Genomic DNA, 24,295 nt, shown 5'->3' on the forward strand with positions numbered 1-24,295 from the left:
AGCTGGACTGGGGACTCCGGTACTCGGTTAATCCTGCAGAAGCATCTCAGATGCCAGAGCCAAGGAAGATGAATAGACCTTGTTTAGATTTCTTTGAGATACAAACTCAGGGGCATGAAATGCAATTTTAATATTTTTTCTATTATAAATATTAAACCAAAATCTTACAATTTATATAAAAATCTTTACAATCTGTACACTTTTTCAATCTTCTCTAACAGCAGTAAAACAAATTTTTTTCAAGTTGCCATTGAGATCACTTACAACAAAATAAGAGATTGCTACTGTAACAGAAAGGTACTTCCAAAAAGATGGATAAGCTACTTTAAAGGCAGTTGTGTTTAATCTGAATACAAACAGTAGCCCTGCCTTGTTAATTGTTATATTACTCAATCTATTTACTTTTATCTTTAAACCATCAGAATTCAGACTTTAAAAATAAATGGTGCAGGGGGCTAGGGGGGGCATTCCTTCCTGTATGAACATGAAACACAGCTGAGCCTGGAGAAGGAATAAAGGTAAGTGCTTTTCATTTCAATTAGCCATGACACAAGATAAATTTCAATATCAGTGTTTGCTAACATGACTTCTAAATAGCACTTAATACAGTTGTGAGTGATTTTTGTTCGGTAGCTTTGTCAGTTTCAGCAGTATCTAGGTAGGGTCAGTGTCTGCTATTAGTCTTTCATGCAGCAAAAAGGAAGTCCCAGAAGAAATAACAAGGGACTATCCTGTAACAAACAAACAACACTTGTAAAGGGGCTTTGGGCAAACAGAACCTGAATGTACTCTGAAAGCTCTTAAATTCTCCAGGTATTAACTGACTTCTTTGAAGCAGGAAGTTTTCAGCATACGTGAAGCACTACATACTTGTTCTGTAAGATGTTCCTGCAAACAGATCCCTTTTAAATATTTCTGATTGTAGGAACAAGAAGACAACGCAGAGAAACATAAAGTCAGCATGCAAGACTGTACAAATCCATGGCAGTAACTCAATGTTGAGTACTAAGTACTCAAACTTAGTACTCAGTAACCTAGTAACAGAGTAGCCTTTGGGCCAGCTCCTGACATTAGGGAATTTTTCTTTTTAAGTAAGAGTTCATTATCTCCACACCCCAGAACAAAGTGTATGTATACACACAAATTCTATTAGAATCCAATCCAGAGTTTAGAATACAAGCAAGTAGTTACCTCAGCTGCACAACAAGATTTATCAGTCTTAGCTGCTCTTTTGGGATATGTGAAAATATACTCAAAATTTATCTTGTTTATTTTAGTTGTTGCAGAAGCAGACTTCTATTTGCTAAGTGCCCCTTAGAAATACACCTTACTCTAGTTCCCTGAATTGAGGACAAAATCGAGCAGCTTACAGAAAATGGGAAAAGCAATATTGTAGACATGACCTGAAAGCCATTTTGATTGCTTCATTGATCAACGTGCAATTCCATGTTAATAATTTGAGTTTAGTGTATGAGGAAAAAAGCTGCACAATCTTCACAGCTGCTGGTTTGTCTTATGCATTTCTTCTGTACATACTATCTCTATTTATAGTAAGGTAGCAAGATCATCTACTACTACTATTTCCCTGCATTTGTTTTCACTTAGACATGGAGACACAAGCACAATCCAAGTTCAAAACAAGAATTCAGAATCACTAAATTGGCAAATAGTTTCAAATGGACTTTTTAAATAAGTAAAGCATTCATATACGTAATAGTGACTAAATTGTGGATGGAACATACAATTATGCCACTTTCAACACAAAGCACACATGCTACTGTAACAGGTTGACTAAATTTCAGTCTGTAATGGACTTTATAAACTAACTTACAAGTTTTGAGAAGCACTAAGTGGACTTTGTAAATAAATACATTGAAGTCATCAGTTTCTGATGTTTAAATGTGTGGTGACAAATCTCCGTTTCATAAATGCAAGCAGATTTTATACCACTGTAAGTGTATGGATTCACTTCAAATGCAAACGCAATTTTAAAATTGGCTATTCTGACAAGCAGATTTGTCAGAAACTTGAAAGAATATTTTGTTGTCTCTTAGCACTATGTACACTTTGTAGTTTTAAGAAGACTAAGGTACCTCTCTAGCACCTTTTACTATACAAAATTTACACATAGAAGAACACACTGATCTTGACTCTTTACCTAAAGTGCATGTGAAATCTAGGAGAGAAAAAAAGGAAAAACCTTGGTTAGAACCGGAGGATGTTAGGACCTCTGGAATACCGTAACTGTTGCACTGGGATTACTGAACAGTTTCCCTCATAATATGTCCCTCAAGGTTCTACTTAACAGTGATGTCCACTTTGACATGAGCAAAAAACAATCAGCTTTGTCCCTTATCTATCATATGCGGACAACAAGCTATCACTTCAGGCAAATAAGGAGGGCCAAGTGTTTTAAGCTGTAGCATGGAACACAAAAATGGAAGCAGTATTCAATTCAAACTCTCCATATTCTCATCTATTTTACCTTAACAAAGGTAAGCATTTGAGCAGCAGGACTTCTAAAGCTCTGAAAGAGGCTTAAAAAATTGTCAGTTTATCTTAACAATGTCTAAGAATTGAATAATCCAATATCATTAGCTTAACTACCTGTTTTAATATTCTTGTTAAACTTTGGAAATAAAGATAACAGTTCACTTCATTATTTTAATTGGTTTCAGCCACAACGAGAAGGAACTGTTTCTTTTAATGGAATATTAAGTACTCAGCTTTATCGAAGATTTGTTTCTACAAACCTGAATTTGGGCCAAATCTGAGGTGACACAGTCTTACAAATAGCTACTTTGTCAGAACACTTGTAGAGTAAGGTGTGCTGCTGGCAGCCAAGTCACTGTGGAATCCGCAAGGTCTTCATCATGAACAGAAACTTCAGCAACAGTGTCACTCCTTTTTAAATCAAACCCAGAAGATCCTATTTTCATTGCACAGATAATGCTAAATTACCTTTAAAAGTAAAAGGAATGGATTTATACATTTGGGAGTGTATGTTTAATAAGGAAATGTGTTGACTAAAGAGAATATTTCTGTTTAAAAACCTTCACACTCTCTTTACAGTTCACTTGGTAAAGCAGCTTTATCACAACTCCTTTGTCAGTCTTACATTCTTCCATAGGAGATTTCCCCTCTTGCCTGCTAGGAGCAGTCTCTGTGCTGTAAGTTGCCGACTACATGGTTTCTTCTCTGGATTGAGAGAGATTCAATTGTTTTGTGTGCCTGTTCCAGTTGGATCTTTAAACCTTCATTGTCTGCCTTTAGAATATTTCTTTCCTAAACAACAACAACAAAAAAAAGGTATTTTATTTTGAATTTGTTTCAGGACTGTCTGGTTGTATGTTTAGGTTGGCAGGAATAAACTTAAGTTGGTGTAGCTCCCATCAGTGGAGCAGAACCAGTAACTTGAACGTTTCCATAGTCACTCGTGTCATTTTTGTATACTCTTAAAAGAGCACACTCATTCAAAGATCAGGCTACAGTCCTGTTATTGGACTGTTTCCATGTTGGTCCATCTTAGAATGGGGATAGTAATGAGTAAAGTATGAAAATAAGTTCACCTTTGTTTCTCAGAATCGTGTCTGGATCCATCCATCAATTGCATTATTGGTATTGTGATATTCTCTTAATGTGACTGGAAAGGTGATGTTTCCACAAACCTGAATTTGGGCCAAATCTGAGGTGACACAGTCTTATTAATAGCTACTTTGTCAGAACACTTGTAAGAGGAGCCACAACTGGGCTAATGCAGGTGAAATCTAGGAAGAGGCCTCATGTCTGTTCACACAGCAAAATTTATTCATTACAGGTATTAAATAAATAAATAAATAAATAAAATTTTTTAAAAAGGGATTCACTGTCAGCTGAATAAAAGCAGAGCTCCCCGCTCCCCGTATATTCTGTTACTTAGGAGAGCAGAGGACACCAAAAGCAAGAAGAAATTCATGACTATGTTACTTATTTCATGAAATAACATCCTGTCCTACGCAATTATGGTCACATTCTTGCCTGTCACTTTTAAGACTGACAGGGATGTGTGTAATCATAACAAGGGCTTCAAAATCTGTTCCCTAAGCCCTAGACTAGTACTAAAATTTGTTCAGGAAGTGAAGCGTCGCTGGGGTTAAAATGGCTAAGAATTTATTATGGCACTCAGGGATTGTTCTGGCAATTAATTACACTGGAGTAAGGTGACGCCTTCCCACCCAGCCACTCCCGCACACCCTTCAACGGCTTTATGGTACTATTGTGTAAAACAGAATTTGTTTCATCAGGTATGTACCTGCTCAAGTTCCTGGTATGAGGGCTTACAGCTGTGATGCTCCTCCTTCATTCTCTGGCCAGAGTCCTTGTTTTCCCATTTAACATACGCCTTTTTGCGGCCTAGAATTGGGCTTGGACGTGGGTTTGGTGGAGTTGCCTGGAGATAAAGATTTTCTGGCATCTTATGTTCTTTCTTCTCTGTCTGCCTACGAGATACATCACCAGCCAACAGTACGAGATCAGTCTGTGTACCTTTATGAACCACAGCTGGTTTCAGTCTTACTGAGATTTTCTGAGCTGAGGAACCCATGAGCATAATGGTTCTGTCCTTGCTGCTGTCTTCATTGTGTTCCACTACTTCTCCATTAGGAAATGTGAACAGTCCTTCTTGTCCTGTAGAATACATATGGTAAACTGCAGCAAGATCTTATCCCAGGAAAGTAGACACAGGAGGCACAGTAATAACATTATTTTAATAAATAAAACAACATGTTTTCTTTATTGATTTTACATTCATTGCTCTCCAAAATTGAGTGTCACTGGAAGTTTCTCAATGTTGTATCTCTTGAAACAATTCTGCTCTGTCTCAGTAACATAAATATGGATCAGTGAGAGGAAAACTCATCTACCATCAAGGTCAGCTAGAGAAAAACCTCTAGATGGCTGAGAGGTTTTATATAGACCATTGATCTTAGTGACTGGGCTGGAATATTAAACCTGGGTGTTAGCTCAGCCTTATCACAACTTGTCAGAATTGTAACAGTGCAGTAGTCTCTTAATGTGACAACAGTGGTAAAAACTGGAGTGTAGCAAGACCTGCTTGTCACAAGGTGAGAGAGTTAAGGGAACCTGTCAGCTGTTCAGTTCACGGCATCCAGTTCTCATGAGAGCCTGCCAGAAGATTTTCAGTTTTTGTTCAATCTCTGCACCACATATTGTGTAGTGGGACAAGAGGTCTCCCAGAAAGGGAGTCCTTCCTTACTCGGACTAGAACTGGAGTGGTGCTACTTGGTACAGGCTCAGTTACGCTCGGTTCTAGTTTATATGTTGATAAAACACTGCAGTTAAGTAACAAAACCTAAAACGATGCTGTACAACTCAGCTTTAAAATGAGGAAAGGAAAGATTATCCAAATCCTTTGATCTTTTTAATGTGATCTTTTCTCACCATGGAATTGCTCTTTGACTCCTACTGGGCAGAGGCTTGAAGCAAGAGCAGATGTTGGGCTGCTGTCTGTAACTGAAGTTTTGGGTCTTCTCTTGCACTCTATCACAACCAAGTCTCTGCATTGTTTGTGACAGTTCATTCCACAGTCTGTAAACAAAACAAAGTTTATGTGTTTCAGTGGCTTTGTTGTAGCATCTAAAGTCAGCTCTCACGCTGTGTTGCCTCCTCAGGAAGCAAGAAAGCTTCTTTGGTGTTCTCTACATGCATTACCTGTAACAATATACATCTGGTAAACAGACCAACGACATCCCTTTGCTATACACACCTAAAGTTCCTTTTCAGCTTGAGAATACAAAATAGCAACATTCAGTTGTAACAGCAGTCTGACTGTAAAAGTGGCAAAGCAGACAGCTGTGTGAGGAAGAAAACTCTGCAAAATACATATTGGGAATGCATTGCACGGTTTTCACAAAGTTTTGGTGTTTGTGCCCATTTGAATAGAAGGGTGTTCTGGTTTTGTTAGTGAGGGGGGGCCTAAGGTGGTAGCTTCTGTACGAAACTGCTAGAAGTCGCTCCCCTTTGTTCAGTGGACTCGGCCGGGCCTAGGGCGGACTCGCTGCTGGCCAAGGCCGAGCCAATTGGTAGCAGAATGTCCCATGATAACGCCTCTGCGATAATGTATTTAAGTAGGGGAAAACAGGAAAAAGAGGAGGAGAAGATGTGAAGCAGCTGAGCGGGGGGCAGAGAGGGGGAGGCGCGAGCCTCATGGGCCTTGCAGGCCTCACCCTCTGGCCTCCCGCCGGGCAGCTGACTGGGCCCTACTCGGCCCGGCCTGGCTGCAAGAAGTGGAGAGGAGATGAGAAGTGAATAAGATGTAAAAAGGATCCTGAGAGACGTCTGCCAGCCTGTTGTGAGGAACGGCTGCAGACGCCAAGGTCAGTGAAGAAGGAGGGGGAGGAGTAATACGGCTTCTGGCCAAGATTCCTCTGCAACTCGTGGTGAAGACCATGGTGGAGCAGGTTGTCCCCCTGCAGCCCATGGAGGTCCATGGAGGGGCAGAGATCCACCTGCAGCCCGTGGAGGACCCCACGCCGGAGCAGGTGGAGGCCTGAAGGAGGCTGTGGCCCGTGGAGGGCCCGCTGGGACAGCTGTTCTAGAGGGACTGCACCCCGTGGAAGAGATGACCCACGCCGGAGCAGTTTCACGAAGGACTGTGGCCCGTGGGAGGGACCCCACGCTGCAGCAGAGGAGGAACGCGAGGAGTTCTTCCCCCGACGATGATACAGCGGCGTAAAACAACGCGTGATGAACTGACGGCGACCCCCATTCCCTTTTTCCCCCTTGTGCCGCTCGGGAGGGGAAGGTAGTAGAGATAACGTTAAGCCCGGGAAGAGGGAGGGGTGGGGGGAGGTTATCTTGTTCCCTGTCTCATTCTCCTGCTAATTTTAGAAATAAATGAATAGTTTTCCCCAAGTCGAGTCTGTTTTGCCCGTGATGGTAACTTTAAGGATTTCTCCCCGTCCTTATCTCAAACCTTGAGTTTTTTTTTTTCTTATATCATCTCCTCCTATTCTCTCGGAGGGTGGGGGGAGCGGGAGACAGACTGCGTAGTCTGGTCCTGATCAGGGCTGAACTATGACTAAGGGTCTGGTCCCAAACCCTCTGGATTCAGTGATGTTTTGCAAAGGATCAGAGCTATGAGTTATAAGTCCTTCATCTTTTTGCATTTCTTCTGGATCATCTGTCTGTCATACTATTCTTGAATCAATCTTCTCTCCTCCCTGAGAAGTCAGATTAAATAGGTCCATAGACACACCAAAGGATCTCAAAGTACCTTACCTTTGCATCTGTATCCTTGTTTAATGACTCCCCATAGCTGAAATTCAAACAAACAGAAAGACTACATATTAATATATTTCTCTGCACATTTGATACTTCCAGATATAAAGATCTACTAAAAGCTCCACTGATTTCTACGATCTGAGCACCTGCACAATTATCTTGTTTTTCTACACTTTTAATGGTAAGGTCAAAATATGAATTATTTACCTCTTCAGCATATGGTAAACATAATATTTCATATGTGTTCCTCAGTCACAAACAAAAATACCTTGAGCTAGTCTTTAATGAGTACATCAGCAGGTCTCACAGCCCCCAGAGAAGCTGTGGAGCTGGAGTAGATGGAGAATTCTATCTCAGCACCCTTGTTTGATCCCAGCTAAACTGGGGTTTGGGTAGGACAGTCATTCTCACTACATCTTTCTGCGCCACAGGCAGGGGGCGTAGTCATGTCTGTACCAGGACATGAGTTCTAACAACATGACGTGGAAGGCTCTGGATTTGGAAGTCTTGCCTGAGACTGTTTGGTGACACAATCAAACACCACAAGGCAGGAGCCATGTTTAAACAGATGGCCAAAAGGGGTGTAAAGGCTGCCTTCAATAGCTACACAGGCAGAAGCCTGGTGTTCTACATTAGCTTCCCTGGTGTTTTATATAGATCCATTTCTGTAGATGATACAGGGTGATTATGAGAATAATAATAATAAAAAAAGCATTACTCCAAACAACATTAACATAAGTTACTAAAAAGTGAGCTTACAAATCCAGCACAGTTGTCGCAGAAAGTAGGCCTTAAGTAAGTGGTCTCTTGGAAGTTGTGAGCAAAGCCAAGTCCTAATTTGGAATAGATTGAGCTAGCCCTCATAAAGTATGCTGTTATTTCATCCCTGCTAATCAGACCTTCCCTGAAAATAAGGAAGAAAAGTTGTTTGTGAGACATACTTTTTTTTAAAAGCATAAAGGGAATTAAACATACTTTTTTTTTCACAATTTATAATTGCAATAGTCTCATGGGCCAAAAATTACAGTGACCTCAGTAATCCTGTCAATGGCTCCCAAAGTCTACAGAAGCTTATCTACACATTTAAAATGCAGCCTGTAAGGATAAATTAAATATCTGCATACATGATGCAACCTCAAAAATGCTTCACAGAAACCCTATGAATAACCACTACTGTATTTTTCCATGCTTTAATATGTTAAGAAAAATGCTCTTAATTTGCCCAAAATATATATATTTGCCAATTCTCTACTTTTGAGGGACAGGTTCATCTTAGGAAAGTTATTTAGTAGTATATACCGAATATCATTCAAAAATATATTTCTTTTTCTATTATCTGTTCTTCCTTCTGCATCAGCCTGGTTACCATTGCTGTAAGCTCATGAGGATGTCATTCACAATAAATTTAGAAGATGCTTTTGTCAGTTATGTTTTCACTTCTGTTTGTGGGTGAAGAGGATAATTTTACCACCCTAATGATAGAAATAAAATTTAAAAACAAAAACCACTCCCAAAACAGATGCTACAAAGTTGATAGGCAGAACTAGGTACTCACCAGTCCTTAGCCATTACACAAAATGAGAATGGAAAACTGGCAGCTATCTTTTCAAATTCTTCCTGGGAAATGTATCCATCCTGATCATGGTCATAATTTTTGAAGACAGACTGTGCAAGATAACAGTAGAATAGTTTATAACGAGGATGGGCTGAATTACTACTTTAGAAAGTCTCCACAGTATTTATGGATTTCCTCTCACACTTTCTTCCAGTATCTATTAAACCGTGCGACAGTCTGACTGCTTTTTTATTTTTGCTTGAGACTAAAGAAGCATTATAATTTATTGATTTGTAACAAAATGTACATAAGTCAACATAAGGTGGACTGAATGCTTCACTATGCAATAACAGCTTTTTTTCAGTTTTACTTTAAGATCATTATGTCCAGGCCTAAATATACAACTTGTACTAAGGGACTCTACTAGTGATCTCAGTGATGATCTCTGCAGCCAAATCAGCTTAGCTGCCCAGCTTCTTTCATCAGGTCAATGTTATGTGAAAACTAGTTACATGAAAGAATTGTCATGTAGACACCTATTTCCACTTGTGGAATGACATTAATGTTTGTCTCTGGCCCTAAGGCAAGGAGCACACCTAGGCCAAATTTAGAAATATATTCTAAAACAGCATGTATCAAAGAATGCCTAGCAATATTAGAAGTGTTTAGAAGGAAAACTGATGAAGCAGGGATGCAAAGACATCTCTCTCTCTCTCTCTCCATCAGTTTTAGAATCAATCACCTGAGCTTACCTGATAGTTTCTAGTAAAGCAGGTGACCCAAAAGAGAGAGAAAAAGCAATGGCTGCTAGTACCAAAGCTGTTGAGAGGCCCACTTTCAGACTCCACTAATAACATGATGTTGGAGTCCTTGGTAGAACTGGACTCCCTGGCTCCTTGGAAGAATGACTCTGGAAGTACACAAACCAGCATTCACACTCCCTGCTGGCTCCTTGGCCATTTAAGGAACTCCCTTCCATGCCTCACGAGCCGCTGCTGCTATTTACAGGCAGGCAGAAGTATCTACATGTGAGGACAGAAGCGCTTACAAACTCAGCACAGCTCAGAATGTGTCCAGTACTTTTTCCCTTCTTTGTATTTTCTCATACCTAGATTAAGGCTACGACCGATATGTAAGGGAAATGGGCCATTCATACTTACATCTACCATCCTCTGAACATGTTTGCTGATGGTTTTTGGATCAGGTTTTGGGGCTACGCCTGAGGCCCAGTCTGCAACTACTGGTGGTTTAGAAGGTGTCAAAGGCTAGAATAAATTGAATGGAACTTCATTAGTACCACATGGAAAGATGTTCAGTATTGCACTTCTGTCATTCATGCTAATGAACTACATGATACAGGACTGCAGAAATGGCCTGTTGGGCCTAACAACACCCTTCAGATAATTATGTGGTACTTCAGAGAAAGCTCTTTCCTGAACTGTCCAAAACAGTGGTTGTTCTTTAAACTGTCACAGTTCCCCGACAGCCCTGTAAATTCACCATCTTTTCCATATTTATAAAACACGAAAAAAATTATTCAAATACTCATGGGTATAATAATTTGAACCACATAGAATTCTTCATCTAAAAGAATCGGTATCAATTGCCAAGATTGAGCCTCATGTCATGTCTCTACACAAGTAATTTCATTTGTGTTTGTGTTCATATTATAAAACCTGACACGGTGTCAAGTCTCCCATATATTCTAGCTTAGGCTTCATCATCAACAAAACAATTCATGCTTTAACAGATTTTGCTCAGTCTATAAAACTAAAATGTTTTCAAATTAGCATAAAATAAAATTAAATTAATCCAAGGAATGAAAGTTATAGTACTTATAAAAAATATCTTTTTGTTAAGAATCTGGAAAGGCCCTTACGGTAGCTCGTTGACTTCGTGGCTCTCGTGCATATGAAAGCTCATAAATTTCATCTTCTGTGTAGTAAAGATCAAGAGACAGCTGAAAAGAAACACAACATTAGTTTAATCCCAAACCAGTCACTACGACTGATATACTAATTCCTGACATGCATTAGTACTTTTTGGTGGATTAATTTTTAATTTAGGTCGCACCTAGAAAAAATGCACTTGAGCTGCACAGGTGTTCACAGTGATTTGAAATGGGTACAGATTGTTATTGCCATTATCTGGAAATCTGTAACATTACACGGCTACAGTCATTAGCACAGCAAGTGACTCTAGGCATAATTAGCAGTTGGTTAATAAGTAACCTAAAAAAACTGTTACTCCCGTAACAGCAAAGTGGTTTATATCCTGCAGCTAAGCACAAAAGCACCATTCCAATGAAACTGTCCATCAACTCAAATTCTCAGAAAACTCTTGTTTAAACATGTCATGTTTATCCAATCCAGCTGTGACCATGCTGAACTAAGAAGTATATGATGAGGATAAAAAATGTATTTGCATATATTTAGTGAGAATCTTTGGCTGTCAACAGCAGGTATGTAAAGTGAGAAACATTACAATTGGGTAAATAACGGAATTTGAAAAAATTATCAAATTTACACCTTTGCTTTTGTATGTGTCCTGGAAACAAATATTTTATTGATTGGAAACAAATTTCAAGCTAAGATTGAAGACTGGTAACATGACACTTTTTGAATATTTACATGAAAATATTCACACTAGACATGTGATTGAATAGAAAAGCCACACATAAATGTGTTACAAGCCTCAATCTATGGCAAATCCAAAGAAAATATAAACTTGTTACAGAGAGTCAAGATCGTGGCAGTCATACGTATATAAACTAAGAAATCAAAATATGCTATTTTATTCAATGAATAAATTTACTCAAATTGCAGATATGCAATAACTATGTGAACAACTGCAAGAATTACTGTTGTAGTCATAACAGTTAATAATTTTAGATTCTTGAGGAAATCTTAAAGCAGTTTCCGACACTCAGAAAACAAAAGTCCAAATGTTAAAATACTTTATGAATTATCGACTTACATATCTAATTACCAATGCCTTTTCAAACTATTTGCCTGCTAACAGGAAAGCAGTAAAGGAACCAGAAGAAGGAGAAAGACTGTTGGAAAAATCAGGGAATAAACAGGAAAATTATGTGCTCTGGAATATTAGCAGATTAGAAGCTCTTGCTTTGAAATAAAATATTTATTTTCGTTTATGTCCTGTCATATTTTTATCTATTAGCTTTTTGCTGAAATAGGGCTTGTAACCAGAAAGTGGAAGCAGCCTATCTAGTTTTTCCAAGCTGAGGTGCTTTTTAAGGCCAAACAAATCTGAGAAACAAGGAAGGTAGATTTATTATTTTAATAAAAGGTAGTATTTTAACTTACTCAGAGAAGCTAAAACTACTGTTGTGACACAGGTAGTAGCATCAATTTTGTAAGTAACATGGCACTGCCTACAGATGACTGGAAGCACAATACAACAACTATATTTGACTAACTTTTATGTCAGATGCTTTTTTTTAGTACCAAAAGAAACTTGGGTAGAAATGTGGTATGTTCAACACTACACATCTTGAGACACTAAACTTTTATGTGAAAGTTTGTGTATTCAACACAAAGAAGCTTTGGAAGCAATATTCTGCCCTCAAAGTGCATCTAAGGAAGCTCTCTACCTTTCTTCCTATTTTGGCTTAATCAGCAAAGAATTCAGAGCACATCCTTAGTGAAAGTACAGAGAGAATGCATACTACTATAGTGAAGCAGAAATAAACGTTTCCTTTCCTTTTAGAAACAATTGGAAGCATGCTGCTGAACCAGCACTCCTACTCTTGCTGCCACATAAATCAGTATCACTAACTTTTTCTCTTATTCTATTACTGTACAGTTTCTTAAGGAAAAAAAAATCTTACAATATTATGTATTTATAATTAACAGAATTCTCTACTTAGTTGTTTGAGAGGTATATGAAATTAGTCTTTAAATAGAGGTATTTATCTCATCTAACAGACTTACTGTGAGCAAATGAACAAGGTCCATATTAGCCTCCAGGGGAAGTGGCATTTCCTGGAGTTGTATCAGCTCATTTATGTGGTTATACAGAGAGTATAGTTTGTATATGTTAACTTTCTTGTCCTCTAAGTAGTCTGGCATGCCCTCGTGAAGTGATATCAAATCTTTCAGGTGGACTCCAAGGATTGGGATCTTAAAGTTACTGCACTCATTATAGGCACGTCGGTAACTATCATAATTTCTGTAAGACGAAAGCAGTTCTGTCATTTCATTAAACACCTAAAAATAAAAAGAAAACAAAAAATCAAAATTGGTTACTGTTTTTGTTCTGGTCATACAGCACAAGAATTTCCCTTGTTACTGTTAAGGAGTTTACTCAAAATGACACTTGACAGGGATTTTAAAGCTTCAGGCTTCAAATGAAATACAGGTATGCACCTCACCTAATTTATCTATCTGTAACATGTAAGTATAGATACTTAATCCATACCCTAATCTAGAATGCTGGTCTTCCTATATTCCCTATTTACTCAATTAAAAGAAATAGGATCCTCTCAAGTCACAGAATGGTTTGGGTTGGAAGGGATCTTCAAATGTCATCTAGTTTAAACTCCCTACAAGGAGCAGGGACATCTTCCACTAGATCAGGTTGCTCAGAGCCCCATCGAACCTGACCTTGAATGTCTACAGGGATGGGGCATCTACCACCTCTCTGGGCAACCTATTCCAGTGTTCCATCACCCTCATTGTAAAAAATTTTTTCTTCTTCTTGTAATTAACCTAAATCTATCCTCTTTTAGTTTAAAACCATTACTCCTTGTCCTATTGCTACAGATCCTACTAAAAAGTTTGTCCCCATCTTTCTTATAGGTCCCCTCTAAGTACTGAAACGCCACAATAAAGTCTCCCCGGAGCCTTGTCTTCTTCAAGCTGAACAGCCCAAACTCTCTCAGCCTGTCCTCATAGCAAAGGTGCTCCACCCCTCTGATAACTTTTGTGGCCCTCCTCTGGACCTGCTCCAACTGGTCCATGTCTTTCCTGTGCTGAGGGCTCCAGAACTGTATGCAGCACTCCAGGTGGGGTCTCACCAGAGCAGAGTAGAGGGGCAGAATCACCTCCCTCGACCTGCTGGCCATGCTTCTTTTGATGTGGCCCAAGACACAATTGGCTGTCTGGGCTGCAAGACGATTTGTATGCAGTTAATGCATAAGCACAGCACAAGCTCTCTGACCTTCATTAAAGCAATCATCTTCAACTTAAAATGTGGAACGCAATTCTCTGGCTTCCAGGTCACCAGCTGGAATTTCTGGATTTGGAAAGTCCTGGCAGAGAAACCCTGCACTGTGCTATGGTCCCACTGCAGCGTGACCAGAACTCCAACTACAGTTCAAGGTGGCACATTCATACTTTTAAAAAAACCTTTTTTTTTTCTGTGGAAATAAAGAAAAAACAATATATTTGACTTGCCGTAAAGGCCAAACGAATCTTAAGTCTAGCAATATAAATATTTCCCTTGTTTAAAACTATAAAGGTACAAAGCTGACTCTTAACATTATAAAATTAATGGACCCATATTTTCTTGTGAAAGCTCCTAACTCCTTGATTTTTAACCTTCACAAACTGTTTGTTATAGTTAAAGTTTAAAGTGTGTCTCTGATTACCAGCTTTTGTTTACCTGCTTTCTGTTAGTGCTTGTATACAATTTCTTGATGCAAGAAGTTATTCAAACAACAGACACATATGCAGTCCATTCCTTATAACAATAAAAGCTTTAAAACAATATGCTTCCAAAATAAGCTTGCTAACTGGTTTTATAGATCTCGAGAGCTGCAACCATTATCAATGGGAGGTCATACTTCTGGTATGCACTGTTCATTGAAGTTGATCATACTGTGATCAAAACAGGTTCATTAGATACCTATGTGAAATCTTTCAGGCCTCAAAGAAGATAAAATAAAGCATATTACCCTCTTAAGAAGCCATTTCACTGCTAAAAAATATGCTTTCCTTCACAGTTTTAGTAGCCAGAATCTCAGCAAAAAAAAAAATACATCCATCTATATTTCACAAGAATTTAATTGGAAATTACAACTGATTCCTAACATTGCACTGTATTATAATGTGTATGTATTAGGGCTAAGTTTGTTCAAGTCTGAACTAGACAAAATCTATCATAGGGAAAGATCAAATGAACAAAACCAGTCCTTTCAGTTTTAAACTCAAAGTGTAGAGCTCAGTGCTAGCATTTCATAGACTCAGGATGGTCAATGTCGCTATGGATAACAATAGTTTTGTTCTCAAATGTTCTAGGATCCAATTCTCTGCTTTCGTGTTTGCTATTCTGTAGTACTGCATATAAATGAAAATGTAGCTTGTCGCATCTAAGTATCAGAAGAGAAACTTTAGAGAAGCTATACAAATTGTGAAGAAAGGTGAGGTTGGAAGCGTAGGAGTAACTGTTGTAGAGGTTAAATGACAAAAAGAAACCCTCCAAAATCAAAGCAAGTCTTCATTTTTCTCTTTTTTCTATCTTTCTCTCCATCTTATCCAATGAGGTAAGGTTGGTTTTTGTGCGTGCAATGACAAAAAGGTTAAAGGCTATCTTATTTGTAAAACTTAAGAGGAGCAATACTAACCTTAATTACATCATGAGGAACACACGAGCTTGTTTCCTTGAGTCTGGAAATGGAACTGTGACAGAGACCTCCTATCACTGCCATTAACGTATTGAAATTCTGCAGCTGGTGGAGCTTCTGTGTTGACATACAAAAACATCAGTATTTGTTATTTAAAGGTTCAAGTTGTTCAATATGCACATCCAAACTCTACACTTCCTCTATTGTCTTCCTCTAAAGTTTTACAAGTTTTGTGCCACTATCCATTTGACTTCATTCATTTTGGCAATGAGTTGTGATTTTACTTGGTGTAACATGTACTTATCCTACTGTTACTAAAACAGATATTAATTCTGCAGATACAGTAAGTTTTCAAAGTACTTCCTCAGTACTTCTCCCTCTTCCCACAGTCTACCACAACTAGGAAACACTATCTATTATATCTTGGTTACAACTGCAGTTGAATTAGTATGCAAAGAATACCAATAGGACCATAGCTCTGCTTCTATCCAGTAGATAAGGTGTATCTGGTAGAAATCTTCTAATTACAGCCAAAAGCATGATAGTGGTTCATGCTTTGGAAAGGTACACAGTCACAGCTTGGAATCTCACCAGCTGATTCAAAAGCAAGTCTAGTTTTTCAGCAAAAACAATGTCTTCAGAATAGTTAATTCATATCAGAATATGAGAAAATCATGGTGTCATGACACTGTAATAGCTGAATACTTGGTATGAAACCACAGCATACACAAATACGCATGCTGCATCTCCTGAACTGGGAGACCAGTGCCAATAGTCCCAGCTGACCCTACAGTAGTAGTGTGGGAAGAGCAACTAAAGGGCTGCATCAGAGAAAGGCAAACTAAACACCACACATGTAAAAATTTAACTGACCTGTGCAACATGAATGAACTTGACAAACACTTCAGCCCGAAGCTGTGGTGTTGGTCTGCTGAGAACCATTAGCTGCACCCATTGAGATACACCATTGCAAAGAGCAATTGATCTTTCCATTGTTGGATTCTCCTTCACACAACTGTTCACGATGTAGTTCTGATAATCTGAGAACTTCAAAAACAAAACAAAAAAAAAGTGTAAATGAAAACTCACCTACAGCTTCAGATACCTCATGATCTGTGTGCAGATACAGGTCTGCTTTTCAAATGAAATACAGAAGATATATTTTATATCAGTTCTGTTCAAAGTAGAAGGCTTCAACTAACTGGATTAACAGAAAGCATCTTTTCACTATAATTTGTATCGCATCATTTGCGTCATGTATAACTCAGGAGTTTTGCCTCTTATAAACCCTAGGATAAGTAGAATTGGGGTTTTCCTCCCAGTCTCAGTGGCTCCATAGATTCATTGAATGCAGGCTTCTACAGGGAAGGTTAAACTGAATTTAAAGTGTAATCTAGTAACTCTGTGATAGTTTAAGGAAGTTAAAGTTCAGTTTACGTACCTAGGGCACACTAACACAAAAAGCAACTTCAATTAGAGTAATATAAAACTGAGATAAGACCGTTAAGAATAAGGGCTACAGATTCCTTTATATTTTTAATATAGCTTGTGGGATTCTCTTATTTAACCAAAGTGAGCTAAAATTGTTCAGTAGATACCTGTATGTGACAAACAGATTTTTTCAAAGCCATTCTTCTCATTAAGATCAAAGAGAAGCAATCGTTTGTTTTTGTTAATGCAAAGTTTATCCATTCTTTTGATTTATCCCTTAACAAGAATACACAAGAATTTGAATCATCAGAAAACGTGACATGGGATTTACACATCCACTCTTTACTATGACCACTAATACTTTTATCTTACCAAAAACATTCATAGCTGTAATAGACATACATTCCTTTCTTAAGGTCACAGGAATATGCTGAATGGCACTGAACCCAAAGAAAAGGTCATAAATTGTCAGGCTGCTCTTTCTTTCTTTCTTGCTCTTCCTCTTTCACTTTCTCTCCACTTTTAAATTTTTTTTCCATCCATTTAATAAGAACTATTAACATATTAAAAAGCAGATATGACAGCAGACATTTCTGGATTTGTCCTCTTATTAAATTAAAAATGGAAGAAGCATTTACAGTAATAAGTAGAGCTGTCTCTGAGATTACATAGTACTTTACTTACAATTATTGTTTGAATTTTGAACCCCAGCCAGATTTGGCTGGATCTTGAAAATTTAAGCAACTACTCTACACAGATAGGTATTTTTTCAATATCTGACTACATAATTATGGACTTCATAGGAGTTTCAGTACAATTATGAATCAGTTTGATTAGTTTATATTTTTTTTCCCCAGCAGCTGTCTCCTTCAGAAAATAATTTTTTAAAAAATGCTGAACAAATTTATATCTAACATAGTACCTAAAGTTTTGAAATAATTCTGGTGCAAGAATTTATTAACAAGGTCACCTGTAACAAGATTGTTAGTGGCAGATACGGTAAAGAAGTTCAGGTACTTAAATAATGCAAGAGTCTGGTATTGCAATGACTAACTTATAAGCCTCAACAGAAAAGCCGAATCCAGATTCTTATAAAAAAGTGTAGCCTCCCTGTATTTTATAAATATAAATTAAAACGGTTTCCAAATACCAGCATCCCTGCAGCCATTACTTTGTGAACACTACTCCCCGCATTTTTCTATGCTGCAAGATACACGGCATCTCATGGAAGATTTTGCTGTGTGCTGTGTGATCAGGGGATCCAGTATTCCTTTCTGACTTTCAAATGGCTGAACCTATGAATAGTTACTCAAGGGATGTAGCAGGTCATTTGCAGTCTTTCTCCCAGTATATGCTGCCATGTTAGAATAACAAAAGGACTCCGTAGCTTAACATATCATGAACACATTCTGCAAAGAGTTAATGAATATAGCTACTAATTAATTACACATTATTTTCTAATTTGAGGTCTCGGTAAACTCTATTTTATACCAAAACACATGCAGAGACCCTGCATGTAAAATGTATATAAGTGTGTAACTGTCGGAACTCTGTGACACATCTGACACTCTGACTGCAATCATACTTGTTATGCTCATTAATCATTAATTACTTTATGTCTGCACAGAGCTTGAAAATGCCAAGAGTTACACAAGCTTTGAATATTATTGCTGCCTACAGGCAGGTATCTGTGCATGACTTTGGTTCTATAGCTTTTTGAATGTGACACAAAACATGAAAAGTCATGTACTGTCAGCTCAAAATAAAGTACACTAACACTCAACTGTGGAATCTTCCACAACCCATTGAGAGCCCCTTTCCTTGCAAGACTTCATCTTCAAATTGTTGTGTTTAAAAAAAAACACTAAATAACCAAAACAAACGAAAAAAACCCCTTAAAAATCCACTTTGCTTTCACTGTTATCATCACACTGACTTCACAACCATCTTAGACTTTGGTCTCTAATGTTCACTTTTCTTTTCCACATATGAACGGTATCAAGCTTTAAGTGGAAGTAATGTTGTAGGACACAAGGACGCAAGTGAAGCCAAGCTGCATAGGGAAGTTAGCATCTTATCAGCTGCTAACACAGCTAAGAAAACAAATCAAATGAAAGAAAACATAAATGAGATAAATCCTTAAGAATTGTTTGCATACTTGAAAGCTTGTCTAAAAATATTTTAAACCTCCTTTACATTAAAAAATTGCATTTTTTTCAATTGTTTTCTTTCTAGTCTTTATTTTGTAATGCACAATCAAAAATGGCAAGCAGAGTTCAGTGGACATCTTCTATACAGACAGCTCATTAGTCACTGCACAAGAATGCTACACTATTTTCTACAGCCACAGGAGGTTAGCATTCTAGGAGAATATTCCAAGTTTCCTTCATCCCATTTCAGCCTGATTACTGATTTGAGTTAAAGGAGGCTGCTTGTTCCTGTGCCAAATGACACCACTTGTTCTAACAAAAAGAGATTATTTGGAAGAAGATCAAATTGTTGACTCTTCTTTCCAACTGATTTTGCCCCAACTCTGTCCCACAGTTGCTTAAAAAGTTCACTCTCCCTCTCTCAAATGACTGCAGCAAAAGGGTATGTAGTCAGAGTAAGTACCACTGGCCACCTCCAACACTGGCAAACAAAAAAAGTCTGGACACAGACTAAGCTTGTCCAACAGCTTGAACTGCACGGTTAATTTTGTAATACTACCCTTCTCTCATCTTTTCTACGTCCTTCCCATGTTTGTTTAAAGTAAATAAATAAATAGATAGACAGACAGATAAATATCACTTACTGATATTCTTCTGAAAGACTTGAATTCAAGATACGTAAGGTGGTCTGACAGCTCCTCTGGCTCAAGGTGATCAAAAAGAAGTGAGACTTTCCGTTTCTTACTGGTATTGGCCTTTACACGTTGTGTCAGCTTTCTAGACCAATCCCTAGAATTTCTTTTAGACAAATTTTAAAACATAATTACCCTTAGTTATTTTCTAAAGAACAAACTTTTCCTCTCTCCCTACACGAAAGTAACATTGTTTTCATGCCTTACTGCAATAAAAAGTGAATTATTTGAATTTCTAAACATCAAGCTCCTTTCATGCATTAAAGATTAAATGAAAAAAAGCTTTATTATTAGTCTTTATTATATTGATGTAGCACATAAGTACAATACAACTATATTACTAAACAGCATGAGATTATATATTGCACTTCCAGAACTGCTGTCCATAATTTTGTCTTCCTGAACACATACAGTGCTCCTCCATCTAATAATTCTTACAGATTTCCCTGACCAGTCTCTGAGTATGAACTGTCCCCTATGCTATTTGCTTATGGTGTAATGAAATTTGATTTGAAAAATGAAATATCCTCTTTCATAGCCAGATAGAAAATGTATGCCAAATTCGGCTCTGATTGTGTTTGTGCATTTCCAATGAAAGCTTGAATTGACACTGTTACACAGTTCCACAGAACTATCTTACTCTCATATCACAAGGAAGGTTCTCTTCCCAAGAAAGAACCATGTGATGGATAGCTGTAGGATTTATTCTTGACAGGACAAGTTGTTTTATAAATGAAATAATATTAAAAAGTATCAAGAGTATGACAATGTAATAAACTATATCTTCTCACCTTTGGTGTTAAAAATAGAAACATTTTTTTTAACCTCATCTGTTACCCAGTCAAAATGTATGATCTTTTCTCATTGATTTCAAGTGATATTTCAAAATCATTAGGCCTCTACAAATTTTCTAAGTTCCCTGGATAGAGTAAAATTTATCTAGCATAAAGAAACAGCACAACATCAAAGTTAAATTCAACCTAAGCCATTCTTGAAAGGCAATCTTTTCCTCTATGTAATATATATTTAATCTAGAATGAAGTATAAACTCTTCTAAGGATATGACTTATTAAAATTAACCCACTATAGGACCATTATCCTGTTATACTGCAGAGATATTACATTTAAATAAAGGAAGTTTGAAGCAAAAGTTTGTTTTCTGAGCATATTGAGACTTTGGCACTCACATTTGAGTTGTGTCAATTAGACGACAGTGTAACTCCTCACCATTAGCTTTAACCAGTTCTTGAAATTCCTCCATAGTTGTGCATAGTTTAGAGTCCATTTTGAACATAACCCAGAACTCTGTAATCCAATACCTGTTGCACATTGAAAATACAGAAACATAATAATAAAGGTTTCGCTCTAACATCAATAAGGCTGAAATTTAGATAGTTGCTCCTCTTTATGAGTTGTATTTCTTCTTGACCAACTTCAGGGGATAAATCTTGCTTTTAGATGGTTTTGCTAGGCTAGCTTGATTTTATCAAAAATCTGAAACTACCTGACTTAACGCTGTATAGAACTGTACTATATGTATATTGGCGGTAAATTCAGAATTAAAATTTCTTGTTTCATATTAAATCTAGATAATACAAATGCTGAATCTTTCTTCCTGAACTTCTAGGTAATGTTATATATTCCTTTAAAACTTGAAATTATTGGGCTGGACATTAAAAAAAAAATCATTATGCTAGTCAGAATTTTATCTATTAACTAAAGAAAAATTTACTAATTAAAAACATTTAATAGTTTACAGGTTATTCAGTCTCACGTGCACAAAATATTTTCAGAGAACTACACTTTTCTAAGTTGTGCATTCAAATTGTTTCAGTCATGTATTTTATATTCCAGTTCCTATATGTGACTTGTCCCCCATTGTGGTGGGTTAACCCTGGACAGCAACTAAGTACCCATCCAGGTGCTTGCTCACTCCTCTCCCCCTGCAAAAGAATGGAGGAGAGAATAGGAAGGGCAAAAGTGAGAAAAATGTGTGGATCAAGATAATCACAGTTTAAGAACTGAATGAAAGAAAAAAGCCAAACAAACAAGTGATGCAAAGGCAATCACTCACCATCTCCCACAAGATGCCCAGCCAGTATCCAAGCAACAGCTACTTTGGAATGACTACTCTCCAAGTTTTTATTGCTGAACATAATGCTGTATAGCATGGAACACCCCTCTGGTCAACTCAGGTCCGCTGTCCTGGCTGTGTCCCCTCCCAACCTCAAGCTCACCCCCTACGCTCTGGGGGAGCACAGTGAGAAACAGAAAGTCTTGATGCTCTGCAATCACTGTTCAGCAGCGGCTAAAATGTTCGTGTGTTTTACTCACAGATGCAAAGCATGGCATCGTAGGGGTTGCTATGAATAAGGTTAACTCCATCCCAGCCAGATCCACTATACTCATGCATGTAAAAATCTGTGCTTGTTGGAAAAATGGAAAGGTATGCATGTGTGTATGAATTTACCTAGAAGCCTAAAATGTTCCCAGATCACATAAAATACCAAAGCATTCTGACCTAATCAATAACCTGCCTTGAGATAATAAAATCATCATAATTTAAAAGAAATTTTACTTTCCTGTTACTACTTTTTTTCCCCATTTTGTGTAAAAAAAATATGCTAATCTATTATCAGAGTTGCATCTTCTTTTCCTCTCTTCTGTTTTCTCCAAACTGAGATACCAAATTTTACTATACTTAAATTAAAAAATAAAAAAGTGATCCAGGATCATTGCAAGTGACTAAGTAGAATTATTAAGGAGAATTACCTACCAAAAACAATAGTTTGGCTTAATATAAAAATAGCTGCAATATCCCACTTCATTTTTTTAAATAAACCTACATAATAATAATAGACACCATGCTACCAATTCCTGAGCACTGTCAGTTTTCACTGATGTTTAAGATACAGATTCATACAGACTCAGTTCAAAACCGTGACCCAACAATTCATGCACTAACTGAAATGGATCTGCACAAAGCTGGCTGGACCCTTTCTGTAAAGCTGCTAAAGTGAGTCTTGAAAAACTGAAGCAGTATAGCTGTTTCTCTTTTTAATGTCAGCTTAAGATGTGCAAAAGCATTCTTACGTATAGCACATGGATAGCTGCAGACTAATAGCTACCAAGCAAGAATACTCTTACCTCACAAAATAACATATCTTTACACACAGCATGGAAGATTTATTTTCTAAAGCATTAAGATAGGTAGAAAACTGTTAAGGAAAACTATAGCCATTCACATATGATATGAAATTTAACATGCTTCCTTACCTGCAAGCAATAGGAATCATTCTACTGATGACATATAATATCAGATTAGGGTTTGACACAAATATATACAAAGTATACCCCAAGATAATTAGCAAAAGTTGATGGTAAATGTGACTAGTATGAGTATTGTTGATGCAGCCACCCAAGTAATGAGTAGTGTTAACTAGTGAAATTACTCTGCTTTCTACATGTATTTTTTTGCAACATGCCTCACAATTTCTCATGAAACTCATGCACTTGCACATCTCACTAAAATTTGAAACAGTAATACCAAATTCATCAGTTACTGCTTTTATTAAGAAAGCCTTTTCAGTTAATTATGATTCACTGGAGCTTTTGCAAAAAAAAAAAAAAAAAAGTGCTATTTTCTTTTAAACATAACCAATTGTATACAGTGGTTATGAAAAATACGAAATTCCTTCTCCTTGCTAATCTCACCTAACTACCTAACAGTTTTCATTTGACTTGCTGTGATAACTGGAAAGAAACATCCGTATTTTTAGTCTATTAGCTCTATAAAACATGTTCTGATATTGTAGACAATGTCTTCTGAAGACATGGAAAATGTATTTGGAAAATATATTATACATATCCCAATTCTTCTATACACACATTTTCAGTACTGAAAACCATAATTTAATGAAAATACCTTGTGGATCCTCCCACAACCTGATTGAACTTAACTGCAGTCTAAATCTACCGCAACTGAGGGGACATACTATCCACAAGTCAAGCATCCATATTAAGTGCTTAAATTACGCTCAATATATGAACTAGTGAGGTTTGAATAAGTTCTCAAATATTTTGAAGAGCCCCACACTGAACGTTTGAAGTTAGATGGCTTACAAACCATCCATAACCATCTAAAATCACTCATGTAACTTAGGGGATGGAAAACAGTGAACCTGGGACATTTGCACAGTTTTTTAAAATACAAGAACCCAAACTACCTGATCCTTTCAAAACTGTCTTTACCTTTCAATGTCTTTACAGGGAGCTGTACATAGAGTAAAAAAACAAGCTCACAAAATATGCAAGTCTGATAAAAGTTTGAATCACTTCTCTGACTGTAGAAAACATTACTTCTCAGAAACATGCAAGCAATCTCTTTCTTCCATTTCCAAAGAGTGCATAAGCCTAAGTTAAATGCAACTAAGTTGTAGCTTAGCACACTTGATCTAACATGTGGTTAAAGAAGTGGCAGGACAGTCAGAATCCAACACTACAGTAAAGCTCCATTGTAAATGATGTTGCTTTTAAAAGCCAGTAAGATATAGAGTTTGGGGGAAGAAAGGACTATTTAAATTAAATTGTACCAAACGCA

At 37.4% G+C, this 24,295-nt stretch overlaps 2 protein-coding genes across 4 annotated transcripts in view; one reads left to right on the forward strand and one right to left on the reverse strand.

The window, feature by feature from the left end:
- Window positions 1-13,711, forward strand: part of TSLIG3B (tRNA splicing ligase complex subunit 3B) — a 31,757-nt gene extending 18,046 nt beyond the window's left edge. Inside the window, exon 9 of the mRNA XM_086747971.1 lies at window positions 13,657-13,711. Coding sequence (XP_086604097.1) covers window positions 13,657-13,667 — 11 coding nt within the window. The 3' untranslated portion in view covers window positions 13,668-13,711. The remainder of the gene's footprint in view (window positions 1-13,656) is intronic.
- Window positions 107-24,295, reverse strand: part of RASGRP1 (RAS guanyl releasing protein 1) — a 44,404-nt gene continuing 20,215 nt past the window's right edge. The window contains exons 4-18 of one of the 3 annotated variants that reach the window (XR_015258599.1): window positions 22,843-22,905; window positions 20,883-21,014; window positions 19,648-19,801; window positions 16,296-16,469; window positions 15,423-15,539; window positions 12,790-13,065; window positions 10,716-10,796; window positions 9,997-10,101; window positions 8,837-8,946; window positions 8,041-8,185; window positions 7,279-7,315; window positions 5,440-5,586; window positions 4,292-4,698; window positions 2,754-3,285; window positions 107-2,176 (exon numbers count right to left, since the gene is read on the reverse strand). Coding sequence is in view for 2 of the 3 variants with exons in the window: in XM_086747961.1 (XP_086604087.1) it covers window positions 3,151-3,285; window positions 4,292-4,698; window positions 5,440-5,586; window positions 7,279-7,315; window positions 8,041-8,185; window positions 8,837-8,946; window positions 9,997-10,101; window positions 10,716-10,796; window positions 12,790-13,065; window positions 15,423-15,539; window positions 16,296-16,469; window positions 19,648-19,801; window positions 20,883-21,014; window positions 22,843-22,905 (2,083 nt within the window). In the remaining variant the exon portion in view is untranslated. Of the gene's footprint in view, window positions 3,286-4,291; window positions 4,699-5,439; window positions 5,587-7,278; window positions 7,316-8,040; window positions 8,186-8,836; window positions 8,947-9,996; window positions 10,102-10,715; window positions 10,797-12,789; window positions 13,066-15,422; window positions 15,540-16,295; window positions 16,470-19,647; window positions 19,802-20,882; window positions 21,015-22,842; window positions 22,906-24,295 lie in introns of all 3 variants that reach the window. The other 2 variants (XM_086747962.1, XM_086747961.1) reach the window with 2 other exon arrangements.

Source organism: Chlamydotis macqueenii, chromosome 5, assembly GCF_036417535.1.
Source record: "Chlamydotis macqueenii isolate bChlMac1 chromosome 5, bChlMac1.mat, whole genome shotgun sequence".
Lineage (NCBI taxonomy): Eukaryota > Metazoa > Chordata > Aves > Otidiformes > Otididae > Chlamydotis > Chlamydotis macqueenii.